This window comes from Eubalaena glacialis, chromosome X, assembly GCF_028564815.1.
Source record: "Eubalaena glacialis isolate mEubGla1 chromosome X, mEubGla1.1.hap2.+ XY, whole genome shotgun sequence".
NCBI classification, from domain to species: Eukaryota; Metazoa; Chordata; class Mammalia; order Artiodactyla; family Balaenidae; genus Eubalaena; species Eubalaena glacialis.
In genome coordinates, this window is record NC_083736.1 from 28,170,155 (window position 1) to 28,188,456 (window position 18,302).

Below are 18,302 nucleotides of genomic sequence, written 5' to 3' on the forward strand. Positions count from 1 at the left end.
TCAGTAATTGTGGCTCACGGGCCTAGTTGCTCCGCGGCATGTGGGATCCTCCCAGACCAGGGCTCGAACCCGTGTCCCCTGCACTGGCAGGCAGACTCCCAAGCACTGTGCCACCAGGGAAGCCCTCCTTATATAAAACTTTTGATACAAAAATTCAAATACTTTTTAAAATACTTTCTGAGCCAAAGAAAAAAGTAATTGTTGAAATATAAGAAAACAAGTTAAGTTTGGGCTTTTTCTTATCCTGCTTGAAACCATGCTGATGAAGGGAAGGAAGACAGATATTAAGATAGAAGACAGATATTGCTAGATACTAAGCAAATTTGGAGCCAAAGGATTCAAATTGATTGCCAACAAGACAATGTCACTGACAGATATCTGAAGGGGGAAAAAAAAAAGATTATTAGCTCCTTCAAGTTTTTTAATATAAACCTATGGATTAAAAGGAGAACAAAAACTAGAGTTTTATTTGAAACCTAAGCAGTAACACTTTACTATTTGACATTCTTATTAATTATACTAAAATTTCATGTTTTCTACATTGAATTAGGTTGCCTAATTAGTACTGCCACAAAAAAGATACAAGTTTAAATGATGCAAAGTTGGAGTTGTCAGCCTATTCAAATGTATGTCTACAGTGACAAGCTGAGTACATTTTCTTAGGAAGAAAAATTTAAAGACACAAATACAAGATATTTAAGTATTATCTTTATGGAAGTATTTTAAAAATACCACCACAATAGATTCAAATGTCATATCTGACCTGCTAAATGTCTTAAAAAGAAAAAAAAAGGATAAAAAATTTATCAAACGGTAAATATGAAGAAGAAAGAAATAAAAATTGTTTAGCTGGATAAAGAGGTCAGAAGTTTTAAGAAGACATATGTGAACACTCATGAAAGGACTGAGCCAATAAAGCATCATATCCCTAAAAACTGGTCCTAAACTGGGAGATGATAACCTAGAGAGAGGCTTTAAAGCTTGTGTATTAAATGCAAACTACTGGAGAGGGAGGGAGGGATAAATTAAGAGTTTGGGATAAATAGATAAACAAGGACCTACTGTATAGCACAGGGAACTATACTGTATTCAAAATCTTGTAATAACCTATAATGGAAAAGAATCTGAAAAAGAATGCATATATGTGTATGTATAACTGAATCACTTTGCTGTACACCTGAAACTAACACAACATTGTAAATCAACTATACTTCAATTAAAAGGAAAAAAAGGGGCTTCCCTGGTGGTGCAGTGGTTGAGAATCTGCCTGCCAATGCAGGGGACACGGGTTCGAGCCCTGGTCTGGGAAGATCCCACATGCCGCGGAGCAACTAGGCCCGTGAGCCACAATTACTGAGCCTGCGCGTCTGGAGCCTGTGCTCCGCAACAAGAGAGGCTGCGATAATGAGAGGCCCGCGCACTGCGATGAAGAGCGGCCCCCACTTGCCGCAACTAGAGAAAGCCCTCGCACAGAAACGAAGACCCAACACAGCCATACATACATACATACATACATAAAAATAAATAAATATTTTTTAAAAAAGGGAAAAAAAGGCAAACTACTGAGTCTTATATATTTTAATGCAAAAAGAGAAACTTTCCAGAGCCAGCAGGTGATAAGTGTCCATACTGATAAACAATATTAATCCCAAAGGAACAAAAAAGTAAAAGACTTAGGACAATGTAAGTTATCAACAAATGTTCACTGAGTTGAATTTAAAGTTCCACTCTTTCAATTTAGTAAAACGAAGACAATAAGCCTTGAAAAAATAAAGGGCTAAATAAAATTAAATTAAAAAAACAAGGTGGGGCCCTAGAGTAAGTTAGGAAGGTAACTGCTAGGAAGTTGGTAAAACGAGACCTAGTAGAAGGGCTTGCAAACAAAGGAAGCACCTCTGTTACCACCACTGATCTATGAGTCTCTATTTGCAATTAACCTCAACTATATATAGGTTTACATTATATCCTGAGCACCTCACACTGTAAGGGAGAGCTTGCATATTATGCAGTAACATAGAGTTTGGACTGATTGTGTAAGGAAGTCCAGTGGGCAGGATAGAAACACTGCTCCCAAAAGTCAACCAACTAGGGAAATGCTGTAACCCCAAACACTGCGATTCTGTGAAGGATGATGCAAAACTCAACAGGGGGAGTGTTAGGCCTATTTCTCTGTGGCCCCTTAAGTGGGAAGACACGTTCTATCAGAGATGAAAGATTTATTTCAATAGAAGACAACAAGACAAAAGTAATGTGATTAAACTAAAGAAAGTAGCCTTCCACTTAAAATTAGATGTTAGTAAGCATTTACTAACTAGAAAAACAGTAAGAAAGGGAGGGAACTTTCTAAAAACTTTAAAAAATAGGCTAAAAAAGTATATAGTTTACGAAATTATAATGATAAATTTGAAATTCAGAATTCAATTCTAAGGATTTGGGGACTGATGACACAACCCCCAAAATTTAAGAAGTGAAATGCATGAAGAATCTTTCTTTTTGCTACATGCCTTTATTCTTTTCTCTAAATCACTGGTTCTCAATGGGGGAGATTGTGCCTCCCATGGAACATGGAGATTTTGTCTCCCATGGAGACATTTTTGGTTGTCACAACTGCAGGGATACTAATGGCATTTAGTGGGTGGAAGCCAGGGATGCTACTAAACATCCTACAATGCACAAGGCAGACCCCCACAACAAACAATATATCCAGCCCAAAATGTCGACAGTGCCAAGGTTGAGAAATCCTGCTCTAAATGTTCCCCCAACATAAACAAGAAAACTTAACTGAGTTCTAGTCACTGCAACACAAAGTCACCTCTAATAAGGAAAACTGTAACTTAATATCACTATCATTGGTGGGTAATCTACCTGTAACATGCACTGAGACACCACACCCTCCGGAATCTCAGGGAAACGTTGTCGGAGGTCATGGAGAACCTGCATATCAAGCTGTGGACTGTTTTGCGCCATGCCAGAGCAAATGATGGTCAAGCTTCTCTTATGAAATGGATGCTAATCGGTCTTCCAATAGTAATGATCTTCCAATACTGCAGTCATTTTCTATTAAAAGAAATTAAAGTATGGTTATATTTAATTACATATTTCACTTTATTCAAATAGAAACCATCAATACATTAAAATGAGCAATCTAAAATAAGTATACCAAATTCTAAAGTTGGAAAATGGACAAATTCTACTTAGCCAAAGATTTTTCTGATGTAATATATAGCTTAATCACTGGTTTAAAAACAACAACAAAATTCCCAAACCTTCAGTTCCATTTTAATGCTTCAAAAATGAAAAAAGCAGCAGCTAGATTAAAAATACAGAGTATTATTATTTGGCAACCATATTTTTCTAAGTCTTGAGAAATCCTACTTATGTATAATCACTCATGTTTTCCTAAGGGCCATCACATCACTCCTCTAAAGTGGGATAATCATTTTGATGTCTGAAGTAATAAAATCAGGCAACAGGAATTGATAATAACACCACAAACCACACATGTCCTGTTTGCCTTACATTCTCCCTCCACTTTGAAGCCAAAAGGCTTGAATTTGAAGTCTGAGTAAAGCAAACCCAATGTCTAAATGAAACTACTGGGCAAACAAAAATGGAAATGCAGAATCCTTTGTCTTCAAAGATGATGCTGGTGGTCCATCAGTAGCCAGACTTGCCTAGCTAAGGTTTCACCTAGTTCTGGTGTAACTGGCACAGGTGCAAAGATGCCAGGATTTGGGGGCACAGTTTGAGTAGAGGCAAGTGACCCCCAATCTCACTGGTATTAGTCAAGTTAAGCACCCATGTAAATAAAGGCAGCTAGTGAAGTAATAATGAAATCATAAATCAAGTGGCACCATCAAGGATCAATTAACTGACCCATTTTTTAATCTATCGCTCCCATTTTTATAAGGGGAAAAAATGTACAGTGTATACCATATAATCCCGTAATATTTCTGCTGTGATCACTCATGAGATGGTAAAATATTTTTAAGACTGAGAAGTAAACACCTGCATCTTCATAAGATGCACGGAAATCATGATTTTAAGATGCAAGTCTAAACCACACACAATAAGGGAGGGTCCTCCCACACCAAATCCGTTTCTTGCAAACAGGCCCTGAAACTGTAAATAATACCATTACCTGGGGCAATGTACAGAACTACAGAGAATATTTTAAAACCTTAAAATGCTGCAGGAAAATACTGAATTACTTTTGCTGCTTTATAATTAAGTATATAATTAAAAAATAAATACCATGTAATCTCAAATTTGACTTTCATTATAAACAGGGAATTTCATTTTGCATGCAATCTCTTGACTTTTACTGGGCATCGAGCTCTCTCTTTTCTTCCTTCTAAGCCAAGACTGTCAAGAGTAATTACACTCTTTGTGTCTACAAGGTGGCAACAAAGCCCCTATGAATAAGACCCTGCCTAACCACAGGTAAAAACAGCTATTAGGGACTGCTTTAGTGACTTCCAACATCAACATGGAGGATATCTAGTGAATCTAAAGAAAAATCAAAATATGGGAAAAGAATAAAGATAACTTGCAATATGCACATACATATATAGGCTTTCTGGCCTCCGTATACAATTCTGCTCCCTGCAATGCATTCCTTAGTCTGCTCTAATCTGGCTCAAATCACTGTTCCACTGAAATACTCTCTTCATCATCTCTCTGCTGCTAAATTCAGAGGATTTATCTTCTGGTTCCTATGCCCCTGGACCTTTGCAGCATCTGACACTACAGATCATTCCTTCCTTTTTTCAGCCTCTATGACATCACACTAGCCTGGTTTCTTCCCACCTCTCTTGTCACATTAATGTTTGCCTGGTTTGGGCCCTAAGCCGCCGCCTCTTCTCATTCTACATCCTTGTGCCCAGTGATGACGTCCACTACTAAGGTTTCAAAAACATTTAAAGGCTGATGATTCCCAAATTACTATTAAGCACCATGCATGCTCTCTCTCAAGACTCCAGACACATAGAGTCTACTGCCTACACACAGCACCATCTGGATAAACCCAAAGACATTAGTCAATATGTACAAAAGGGAACTCCTTACCACAATCCTTCCCCAAACACTGTGTTCTCTCTATGAATGTTACTACTATTCACTCAGTTAACAAAACTAGAAACCAGAGTGTGCTCCTTGACTTCCCATTCTTGCACAACCAACTACACAAGAATATTAAAACAAATGGGTGATGGTGTGCACCCTGGTTCTGCCATTTAGTAGCATCTAGGAAAGATACTCAACTTTTAAGCCTTTGAAGCTTCATATTTAAAATGGAAGTAATTGTAGGGTTGTAGTAAAATTTAAAAAGCAAACAGTAATAAGTCAGGAAGCATTAGTTACTATTATTCAGGGCATGTCTGAATATTGTTCTCATCAACATTACACCAGCAACTTCCTGCTGCTCTTCCCACCTCAGGTCTTGCCTTCCCCCACATCACAGCCAGAGTATCTGTTTTCTAATCTCAACCAAACAGAGCTATCTGTGATCCTGTGCATGGATGTCCCACACTGCCTCCTCTCAGGGCATTAGCCCATGATCATCCATCTGCCTGAGATACTTTTCTATCTTCCTCCCTCCCACTGCTTCTCCGAGCCATATTGATACCGTACATGTCAGTATTGGTGGCACCTCCTCCTCTAAGGAGGCTTCCACTGACAGTCACCACCACCCCCCAACTTAGTCCAGCTGCCGTAACTCTCCTCCACCTACTCTGGGCTAAAGGACCCTCCACTGTGCTTCCACAGCAGGCTGTGCTTATCCTCACAGGAGCACCAAACACACTATACTGGAGCCACCTGTGTATCTGAAGGTCTCACATGTAGAACTGTAGCTCCACCTAGAATGTGTTATGCCAGAGAGTGGGGACGTACTCAAAGAATGATGGGAGCTTGTTACACGGGCCTGAAAGTCAGCTTGAAGAGGCTCCCACTGACCAAATCTGTGACAATTTGAGCACCAAAACAATTAAGGACAGTAATGAATTATAGGCCTGTAGAAAAGCGGAACCCATGAGTCCTTAGCCCAATAATAAATAGTTAAATACACACATACACAAATAAAGGCGAAGGGAGGGCTTTTGCTTAGTGGAATCCAACTGGTAAATGTGTGCAGGAAGTGCTGGAGCTGGAAAAATCATCATTTTGCAGCCATCACAGTACAGACTACTTCAATAAAGAATCATCAATGGATGCTAAATCTAGGGGGAAATTTGGATGAAGTTAGGCTATATTAATGGTCTTAAAGTGTCTCCCCAGAGAACTGCTTATTAGCTGCAAGGGAAAATTTAACTATATAGTGGACAAATCAAACAACATCTTGGATAATCAAAATTAACATCACCAATGAGGGGCAGATGGACAGCGCACGCCTCCAGATGTGATACCGTGAGAAGAATATATCACTTTATAATATTCCAGTTAGGAATATGTAATCTGAAACTATTTATGAAAGAAGACAAAACCAAAATGAGAAATGTTCTATTAAAAATAAAAAGCAGGGAGTGGGAAGGTGAAAATGTCATCTTAAAAAAATGCCAATGTCATAAAAGACAAAGGCTAGAAAAATCAAAGATTAAAGGAGATACTAGAACCATGACAACTAAATCTAATGACTGATCTCAGACTGGATTCTATACTAAATGGAGAAAATGTTATAAAAGAAATGAATGGATCAATTGACAAAATTGAAATGTGGACGGTACATTAGGAAAAGTATTCTACCAATGTTAAATTTATTGAATTTAATAAATTTACTGACTTGGTAATTGTGCTGTGGTTATATACGAGAATATTCCTATTTTTAGGAATTAGGCAATGAAGCATTTAGGAGTAAAGGGCAACTTTACTTTCAAATGGTTCAGGAAAAAAAATCAAATGTATGTATATATGTGCATATATACAAACATGCACACACACACATGCGCACAGAGAGAGGGAGCAAGTTACAAAAGCACAAAGGGAAAGGACTTACAACAAGATGGCAGAGTAGGAAGGCCCTGAGCTCACCTCCTCTCATGGGCACACCAAAATTACAACTATTTACAGAGCAACTATTGATAAGAAAGTCACGAATCTACCAGAAAAGATCTACAACTAAAGATATAAAGAAAGAACCACAACAAGATGAGTAGAAGAGGTAGAGTTGCAGTATACTCAAGACCCAAACCCCCAGGTGGGCAACCCACATATAGGAGGAGAATTACAACTGCAGAGGTTCTCCCCAAGGAGCAAGGGGTCTGAACTCCACATGGGGCTCCCCAGCCCTGGCATCCTGCACTGGGAAGACGAGCCACCAGAACATTTGGCTTTGAAGGCCAGCAGGGCTTTCCTTCTGGAGAACCAAGGGCAGTGGGAAACAGAGACTCCACTCTTAAGGGCACACACAAAATCTCACACGCTCCAGAAACCAGGGCAGAAACAGTAATTTGAAAGGAGCCTGGGTCAGACCCACCTGCTGACCTTGAAGAGTCTCCCAGAGAGGCAGGAGGCAATTGGCACTCACCCTGGGGACATAGGCACTGGTGGCAGTCATTTTGGGGAGCTTGTTCTATCATATAGACACTGTTGTTGGCAAGCATCACTTTGGAATCCTCCATCTAGCTTATGAGCCACAGGATCCCACACAGTCCCTGCACCAGTACTGGGATGCCTCAGGCCAAGCAACTAACCAGGTGGGGAATGCAGCCCCACCTACCAACAGAGCAGCAGTAGCCACAGGACCCACTAGGCCCCTTCCCCACCCACCAGCAGGTCAACAACAGCTCTGAGACAACTCGAGCCCCTCAGCCAGCCACACTGGGATCCAGCCCCACTCACCAGTGGGCCAGCACCAGCTTTGGACACCACAGAACCCACAGCCAGTCGAGTCAAGAACCGGCCCTACCTACCAGCAGGCTGACACTAGATCTGGGAACCCCGGCCCCAAAACTACCCACCCCTGAACACGGGTCTGCCCACCAGTAAGCCAGCACTAGCTCTAGGACACCTGGGATTCTGTAGCCAGTTGCCTCATGACCCGGCCCACCCAACCAGCAGCTGGCAACCACTGCACAAAGCAGGACCTGGTGCCCAACCAGACCAGGAGCCAGCCACACCTAGCAAAATGACATAGTCAGCCTGCCACAACAGAAGGACCCACACAGCCCACACCCCTAGAGAATAATAACTCTGGTAACCAGAGGGGAGTGCACTGCTGGAACACTTAGGATGTCTCCTACAAAAGGCCACTTCTCCAAGGTTGGGAAACATAACCAACCTACCAGATACATAGAAATAAAAATGGCAGTCAACAGAGCAACATGTTCCAATCAAAGGAACAAGATAAAACCCCAGAAGAAAAACTAAATGAAGTGGAAATAAACCATCTACCTGATAAAGAGTTCAAGGTACTGACCATAAAGTTAATCAAAGAATCGGGAGAAGAATGGATGAACACAGTGAGAAGTTTAACAAAGAGTTAGAATACATAAAGAACCACCAACAGAAATGAAGACTACAGTAACTGAAATGAAAAATACACTAGAAGAAATCAATAGTAGACTAAATGATACAGAGGAATGGATCAGCGAGCCAGAAGACAGAGCAGTGGAAATCACTGAGTTGAACAGATTAAAAAAAAAAAAAGAATAAAACGAAATGACAACAGTTTAAGGGACTTCTAAGATATCATGAAGCATACTAACATTCGTATTATAAAGGTCCCAGAAGGATAAGACAGAGGGAAAGGGGCAGAGAACATATTTGAAGACATAACAGCTGAAAACTTCCCTAACCTGGGAAAGGATATCCTTTCTAGATATCTAGATATCCAGATCCAGGAAGCAGAGAGTCCCAAACTGGATGAACCCACAGAGGTCACACCAAGACACAATGTAATTAAACTGGCAAAAATCAAAGACAAGGATAGAATATTAAAAGCAGCATGGAAAAAGCAAGAAGTTACATTCAAGGGAACTCCAATAAAGCTATTAGCTGTTTTTTCAGCAGAAACTCTGCAGGCCAAAAGCAAGTGGCATGATGTATTTAAAGTGACGAAAGGGAAAAACCTACAACCAAGAATACTCTACTCGGCAAGCCTCTCATTCACGTTTGATGGAGAGATCAAAAGTTTTACAGACAAGCAAAAGCTAAAAAAGAGTTCAGTACTACCAAACCAGCTTTACAAGAAACATTAAAGGGCCTTCTCTAAGAGAAAAAGAAAAGGCCACATCTAGAAACGTGAAAATTATGAAAAGATGGGATCAGATCAAGATGGGCGGAGGAGTAGGACGTGGATCTCACCTTCTCCCAAAAATACATCAAAAATACATCTACGTGCAGAACGATTATCACAGAACATCTACTGAACTCTGTCAGAAGACCTCAGACTTCCAAAAGGACAAGAAAATCTCCATGTAACTGAGTAGGACAAAACTAAAAAAGAAAAAAAACAAAAGAGAGAGAGAAAGGAATCAGGAGGGATCCTGAGCCCCTGGGAGGGAGCTGTGAAAGAGGAAATGTTTCCAAACATTGGGAAGTCCCCTCACTGGCGGGAAGATCATCTGGGACAGAGGCGGAGCTTCGGAGCCTCAGAAGAGAGCGGAGAAACCAGTTTGCAGAAGGCAGAGCGGAGTGAGACCTGCAAAGACGGTCAGTGCCAACACCCAGCACTCCCCAGCCTGAGATGCTCGTACACTGGGGCAGGCGGGGGCTGGGTGCTGAGGCTCGCAATTCAGAGGTCAGACCTGGGAAGAGGACTCAGGTTGGCTGTGTGGAGACAGCCTGAGAGGGCTAGGGTGTGATGTGCCACAACCAAGGAAGTATGGGAAGAAGACTGGGCCTGCCACAGAGGCAAGGTGCTATTGTTGGGGGGCACGCAAGGAAAGGGGCAGGACCACCACAGGAGCTTCTTTCTCCGTGTGTACTATCAGGCAATAGGGCACTGCCTGCACAAGCTTTGGGGTGGGCACGAGCCACCGCTGCCACATCAGACTCCAGAGGTGGGCGCTGATTGCTGCCACTACCGAGAATTCTGTGAGCAGACACCAACCACTGTCCCCGCATTCCTGGGAGCATGCGCAGGCCACTCACCTTCACACCCCCATCAAGGGAATAACAGCTAGCACATACTGAGGAAAGAGACAGCAAGCATCCAAAGCAAAAGCAGCCCTCACGCCAAAAAAATATTAAACCCACACAAGCTTCACGGGGATACTGCCACATATAAATAGACCTCCAAAACTACAGTAGATAATTGTTCTCCTAAACTCATACAGTAAGAGAAATATAAGCAAAATGAAGAAGCAGAGGAACTACTCCCAGTTAAAAGACCAAGAGAATTCCCCTGAAAGAACAAACAATGAAACAGTGCTCTTCAGTCTAATAGACACTGAGTTCAAAAAAACAGGTAAGAAAAATACCAAAGGAATTAAGAAAGGCTATCAACAGAAATGCAGATTACTGTAAAAAAGGACCTAGAAACTATAAGAAGGAGCCAAGAAAAATTAGAAAACTCATCTGCCGAGACAAAAGCTGAACTAAAAGCAATGAATAGCAGAATGAATAATGCAGGAGAAAGAATAAGCGATCTAGAAGATAGAAGAATGGAAATTAATCGAAACAGCACACAGAAAGCCAAATGAAAACAAAGAAAACAATATAAAAGACCTATGGGATAACATAAACATGCCAATCTAAGCATAATAGGGATTCCAAAAGGAGAAGAAAGAGAAAAGGGGATTGAAAATGTATTTGAAGAAATTATGGCTGAAAACTTCCCAAACCTAAAGAGGGAACCAGATATCCAGCTATAGGAAGCACAGAGGTTCTCAAACAAGATGAACCCAAACAAACCTACACCAAGACGTATTGTAATAAAGATGGCCAAAGTTCAAGAGAGGATTCTAAAGGCAGCAAGAGAAAAACAAAGAGTCAATTACAAGGGAACCCCCATAAGGCTATCAGCTGATTTCTCTACAGAAACAATGCAGGCCAGAAGGGAGTGGCAAAATATATTCAAAGTCTTGAAAGAGAAAAATCTGCAACCTAGAATACTCTACCCACCAAGATTATCATTTAGAATAAGAGGTGAGATAAATAATTTCTCAGACAAGCAAAAACCAAAAGAATACAGCAATACTGAACCTATCCTAAAAGAAATAATGAAAGGTCTTCTCTAAATAGAAAAGAAGCAAGATATTAGGAAGGAGTAAATCACAATTGGAAACTAAATTACTTAAATAAGCCAGTATACAGATCAAAAAGGGGAAAAAAAACCTATTTGTGAAAGTGTTGATAAACAGAAGGAACGGCAAAAGGGTAAACATGAAGATGTAAAAAAGGACATCAGAATCATAAAATGTGGGGAAAGAGAGTTTAAAAATGTAGATTCTTTTTTTTTTCTTAGAATGTGTTTGAGCTTATATGACTATCAGTCGAAAAGAAGCAGATATAGGAAGGGATTAACATACCTGAAAAACAGGGCAACCACAAATCAAAAACATACAATAGATTCACAAAAACCAAAAAGAAGAGAACACAAGCAAAAAATCAAACCACAAAAAGAAAAACAGAAAGAAAAAGAAAGGAACAAAGAAGAAACGTAGAATCCACTGGAAAACAAGGGTTAAAATGGCAATAAACACATATGTATCAATAATTACCTTAAATGTCAAAGGACTGAATGCTCCAATCAAAAGACATAGGGTGGCAGACTGGATAAAAAAACAGCAGCCTACAATATGCTGCCTATAAGAGATCCACCTTAGGGCAAAGGACACAGAGATTGAAAGTGAGGGGATGAAGAAAAATATTTCATGCAAACGGAAATGACAAGAAAGCAGGAGTCGCAATACTCATATCAGACAAAATAAACTTGAAAACAAAGGCCATAAAGAAAGATAAAGAAGGATACTACATAATGATAAAAGGATCAACAAAAGAAGAGGATCTTACACTCGTGAACATATATGCACCTAATATAGGAGCACCCAAACACTTAAAACAAATACTAACAAACATAAATGGAGAAATTGAAGGGAATACAATAATAGTAGGAGACTTTAACACCCCACTCATATCAATGGACACATCTTCTAGACAGAAATATCAATAAGGCGACAGAGATCCTAAATGATACAACAGTTAGACTTAATTGATATTTTCAGGACATTACATCCAAAAAAACAGAATACACATTCAAGTGCACATGGAACATTCTCTAGGACTGGGCACATGCCAGGGCACAAAACTAACCTCAACAAAGTTAAGAGTATAGAAATTATTTCAAGCATCTTCTCTGACCACAATGGCATGAAACTAGAAAAAAACCGCAAGAGAAGAAATGACCAAAAAAAGACTACATGGAGACTAAACAACATGCTACTAAAAAAACCAATGAGTTGGGACTTCCCTGATGGTGCAGTAGTTAAGAATCTGCCTGCCAATGCAGGGGACACGGATTTGATCCCTGGTCTGGGAAGATTCCACATGCCGCAGAGCAACTAAGCCCGTGCACCACAACTACTGAGCCTGCGCTCTAAAGCCCGCAAGCCACAACTACTGAGCCCACACACCACAACTACTGAAGCCACAGGCCTAGAGCCCGTGCTCTGCAACAAAGAGAAGCCACCGCAATGAGAAGCCTGCACACCGCAACAAAGAGTAGCCCCCACTTGCTGCAACTAGAGAAAGCCTGCGCACAGCAACGAAGACCCAACACAGCCAAAAATAAATTAATTAATTAAAAAATACCAAAAACAAAAACCAGTGAGTCAATGACGAAATGAAAAACAAAATTAAAAAATACCTTGAGACAAATGACAATAAAAACACAATCATACAAAATCTTTGGGATAGAGCAAAAGCAGTTCCTAAGGGAAGTTTATAGGGATACAGGCCTTCCTCAAAAAACAAGGAAAATCTCAAACAACCTAACCTACCACCTAAAAGAATTAGAAAAAGAAGAACAAACAAAACCTGGGGGGATTGGTTCAAGATGGTGGAGTAGAAGGACGTGCGCTCACTCCCTCTTGCGAGAGCACCGGAATCACAACTAACTGCTGAACAATCATCGACAGGAAGACACTGGAACTCACCAAAAAAGATACCCCACATGCAAAGACAAAGGAGAAGCCACAATGAGACGGTAGGAGGGGTGCAATCACAATAAAATCAAATCCCATAACTGCTGGGTGGGTGACTCACAAACTAGAGAACACTTATACCACAGAACTCTACCCACTGGAGTGAAGGTTCTGAGCCCCACATCAGGCTTCCCAACCTGGGGGTCTGGCAACAGGAGGAGGAATTCCTACAGAATCAGCCTTTGAAGGCTAGTGGGATTTGACTGCAGGACTTCGACAAGACTGGGAGAAACAGAGACTCCACTCTTGGATGGCACACATAAAGCAGTGTGTGCATCGGGACCCAGGGGAAGGAGCAGTGACCCCAGGGGAGACTGAACCAGACATACCTGCTAGTGTCAGAGGGTCTCCCGCAGAGGCGGGGGATGGCTGTGTCTCACCGTGAGGACAAAGACACTGGCAGCAGAAGTTCTGGGAAGTACTCCTTGGCATGAACCCTCCCAGAGTCCACCATTAGTCCCACCAAAGAGCCCAGTAGGCTCCAGTGTTGGGTCGCCTCAGGCCAAACAACCAACAGGGAGGGAACCCAGCCCCACCCATCAGCAGACAAGTGAATTAAAGATTTACTGAGCTCTACCTACCACCAGTCCCTCCCATCAGGAAACTTGCACAAGCCTTTTAGATAGCCTCATCCACCAGAGGGCAGACAGCAGAAGCAAGAAGAACTACAATCCTGCAGCCTGTGGAACAAAAACCACATTCACAGCAAGATAGACAAGATGAAAAGGCAGAGGGCTATGTACCAGATGAAGGAACAAGATAAAACCCCAGAAAAACAACTAAATGAAGTGGAGATAGGCAACCTTCCAGAAAAAGAATTCACAATAAAGATAGTAAAGATGATCCAGGACCTCGGAAAAAGAATGGAGGCAAGAAACGTTGCAAAATGCAAGAAATGTTTAACAAAGACCGAGAAGAATTAAAGAACAAACAAACAGAGATGAACAATACAATACCTGAAATAAAAAATACACTAGAAGGAATCAATAGCAGAATAACTGAGGCAGAAGAACGGGTAAGTGACCTGGAAAACAGAATGGTGGAATTCACTGCCAAGGAACAGAATAAAGAAAAAAGAATGAAAAGAAATGAAGACAGCCTAAGAGACTTCTGGGACAACATTAAACGCAACAACACTCACATTATAGGGGTCCCAGAAGGAGAAGTGAGAGAAAAAGGACCCGAGAAAATATCTGAAGAGATTATAGTCGAATACTTCCCTAACATGGGAAAGGAAATAGACACCCAAGTCCAGGAAGCGCAGAGAGTCCCATACAGGATAAACCCGAGGAGAAACATGCCGAGACACATAGTAATCAAATGGGCAAAAATTAAAGACAAAGAAAATTTACTGAAAGCAACAAGGGAAAAACGATAAATAACATACAAGGGAATTCCCATAAGGTTAACAGCTGATTTCTCAGCAGAAACTCTACAAGCCAGAAGAGAGTGGCATGACATATTTAAAGTGATGAAAGGGAAGAACCTACAACCAAGATTACTATACCCAGCAAGGATCTCATACACATTCGATGGAGAAATCAAAAGTTTAAAGACAAGCAAAAGCTAAGAGAATTCAGCACCACAGCAAATGCTAAAGGAACTTCTCTAAGTGGGAAACACAAAAGAAGAAAAGGACCTAAAACACAAACCCATAACAATTAAGAAAATGGTAATAGGAACATACATATAATTACCTTAAACGTGAATGCATTAAATGCTCCAACCAAAAGACACAGACTGGCTGAATGGATACAAAAACAAGACCCATATCTATGCTGTCTACAAGAGAACCACTTCAGACCTGCGGGCACATACAGATTGAAAGTGAGGGGATGGAAAAAGATATTCCATGCAAATGGAAATCAAAAGAAAGCTGGAGTAGCAATACTCATATCAGATAAAATAAACCTTAAAATAAAGAATGGTACAAGGACAAGGAAGGACACTACATAATGATCAAGGGATCAATCCAAGAAGAAGATATAACAATTATAAATATATATGCACCCAACATAGGAGCACCTCAATACATAAGGCAACTGCTAACAGCTATAAAAGAGAAAATCAACAGTAACACAATAATAGTGGGGGACTTTAACACCTCACTTACACCAACGGACAGATCATCCAAACAGAAAATTAATAAGGGAACACAAGCTTTAAATGACACAACAGACCAGATAGATCTAATTGATATTTATAGGACATTCCACTCCAAAACAGCAAATTATGCTTTCTTTTCAAGTGTGCACGGTACATTCTCCAGGATAGATCACATCTTGGGTCACAAATCAAGCCTCAGTACACTTAAGAAAATTGAAATCATATCAAAAATATTTTCTGACCACAACGCAGTGAGATTAGAAATCAAATACACGGAATAAAATGTAAAAAACACAAACACATGGAGGGTAAACAATACGTTACTAAAAAACCAAGAGATCACTGAAGAAATCAAAGAGCAAATCAAAAAATACCTGGAGAAAAATGACAATGAAAACACGACGATCCAAAACCTATGGGATGCAGCAAAAGCAGTTCTAAGAGGGAAGTTTATAGCAATACAATCCTACCTCAAGAAACAACGAACATCTCAAATAAACAATCTAACCTTACACCAAAAGGAACTAGAGAAAGAAGAACAAAACCCAAAGTTAGTAGAAGGAAAGAAATCATAAAGATCAGAGCAGAAATAAATGAAATAGAAACAAAGAAAACAATAGCAAAGATCAATAAAACTAAAAGCTGGTTCTTTGAGAAGATAAACAAAATTGATAAACCATTAGCCAGACTCATCAAGAAAAAGAGGGAGAGGACTCAAATCAATAAAATTAGAAATGAAAAAGGAGAAGTTACAACAGACACCGCAGAAATACAAAGCATCCTAAGAGACTACTACAAGTAACTCTATGCCAATAAAATGGACAACCTGGAAGAAATGGACAAATTCTTAGAAAGGTATAACCTTCAAAGACTGAACCAGGAAGAAATAGAAAATATGAACAGACCAATCAAGTAATGAAATGGAAACTGTGATTAAAAATCTTCCAACAAACAAAAGTCCAGGAACAGATGGCTTCACAGGTGAATTCTATCAAACATTTAGAGAAGAGCTAACACCCATCCTTCTCAAACTCTTCCAAAAAACTGCAGAGGAAGGAACACTCCCAAACTCATTCTATGAGGCCACCATCACCCTGATACCAAAACCAGAGAAAGATACTACAAAAAAAGAAAATTACAGCCCAATATCACTGATGAATATAGACGCAAAAATCCACAACAAAATACTAGCAAACAGAATCCAACAACACATTAAAAGGATCACACACCATGATGAAGTGGGATTTATTCCAGGGATGCAAGGATTCTTCAATATACACAAATCAATCAATGTGATATACCATATTAACAAATTGAAGAATAAAGTCATATGATCATATCAATAGATGCAGTAAAAGCTTTTGACAAAATTCAACACCCATCTATGATAAAAACTCTGCAGAAAGTGGGCATAGAGGGAACCTACCTCAACATAATAAAGGCCATATACGACAAACCCACAGCAAACATCATTCTCAATGGTGAAAAACTGAAAGCATTTCCTCTAAGATCAGGAACAAAACAAGGATGTCCACTCTCACCACTATTATTCAACACAGTTTTGGAAGTCCTAGCCACGGCAATCAGAGAAGAAGAAGAAATAAAAGGAATACAAATTGGAAAAGAAGTAAAACTCACTGTTTGCAGATGACATGATACTATACATAGAGAATCCTAAAGATGCTACCAGAAAGCTACTAGAGCTAATCAATTAATTTCGTAAAGTAGCAGGATACAAAATTAATGCACAGATATCTCTTGCATTCCTATACATTAATGATGAAAATTCTGAAAAAGAAATTAAGAAAACACTCCCATTTACCATTGCAACAAAAAGAATAAAATACCTAGGAATAAACCTACCTAGGGAGACAAAAGACCTGTATGCAGAAAACTATAAGACACTGATGAAAGAAATTAAAGATGATACAAACAGATGGAGAGATATGCCATGTTCTCGGATTGGAAGAATCAATATTGTGAAAATGAGTACACTACCCAAAGCAATCTACAGATTCGATGCAATCCCTATCAAATTACCAATGGCATTTTTTACAGAACTAGAACAAAAAATCTTAAAATTTGTATGGAGACACAAAAGACCCCAAATAGCCAAAGCAGTCTTGACGGAAAAAAATGGAGCTGGAGGAATCAGACTCCCTGACTTCAGACTATACTACAAAGCTACAGTAATCAAGACAATATGGTACTGGCACAAAAACAGAAACATAGATCAATGGAACAGGATAGAAAGCCCAGAGATAAACCCACGCACCTATGGTCAACTAATCTATGACAAAGGAGGCAAGGATATACCATGGAGAAATGACAGACTCTTCAATAAGTGGTGCTGGGAAAACTGGACAGCTACACGTAAAAGAATGAAATTAGAACTCTCCCTAACACCATACACAAAAATAAACTCAAAAAGGATTAGAGACCTAAATGTAGGACCGGACACTATAAAACTCTTAGAGGAAAACATAGGAAGAACACTCTTTGACATAAATCACAGCAAGATCTTTTTGATCCACCTCCTAGAGTAATGGAAATAAAAACAAAAATAAACAAATGGGACCTAATGAAACTTCAAAGCTTTTGCAAAGCAAAGGAAACTACAAACAAGCCAAAAGGCAACCCTCAGAATGGGAGAAAATATTTGCAAACGAAGCAACTGACAAAGAATTAATCTCCAAAATATACAGGCAGCTCATGCAGCTCAATATCAAAAAAACAAACAACCAAATCCAAAAATTGGTAGAAGACCTAAATAGACATTTCTCCAAAGAAGACATACAGATGGCCAAGAAGCACATGAAAAGCTGCTCAATATCACTAATTATTAGAGAAATGCAAATCAAAACTACAATGAGGTATCACCTCACACCAGTGAGAATGGGCATCATCAGTAAATCTAGAAACAATAAATGCTGGAGAGGGTGTGGAGAAAAGGGAACCCTTTTGCACTGTTGGTGGGAATGTAAAATGATATAGCCACTGTGGAGAACAGTATGGAGATTCCTTAAAAAACTAAAAATAGAATTACCATATGAC

At 39.9% G+C, this 18,302-nt stretch overlaps 1 protein-coding gene across 3 annotated transcripts in view; it reads right to left on the minus strand.

The window, feature by feature from the left end:
- The window catches only part of TAB3 (TGF-beta activated kinase 1 (MAP3K7) binding protein 3), a 100,645-nt gene that overhangs the window by 26,942 nt on the left and 55,401 nt on the right, over positions 1-18,302 (minus strand). For all 3 annotated transcript variants that reach the window (XM_061178950.1, XM_061178951.1, XM_061178949.1), the window contains one exon: positions 2,866-3,057. In XM_061178950.1, coding sequence (XP_061034933.1) covers positions 2,866-2,967 — 102 coding nt within the window. In that variant the 5' untranslated portion in view covers positions 2,968-3,057. The remainder of the gene's footprint in view (positions 1-2,865; positions 3,058-18,302) is intronic.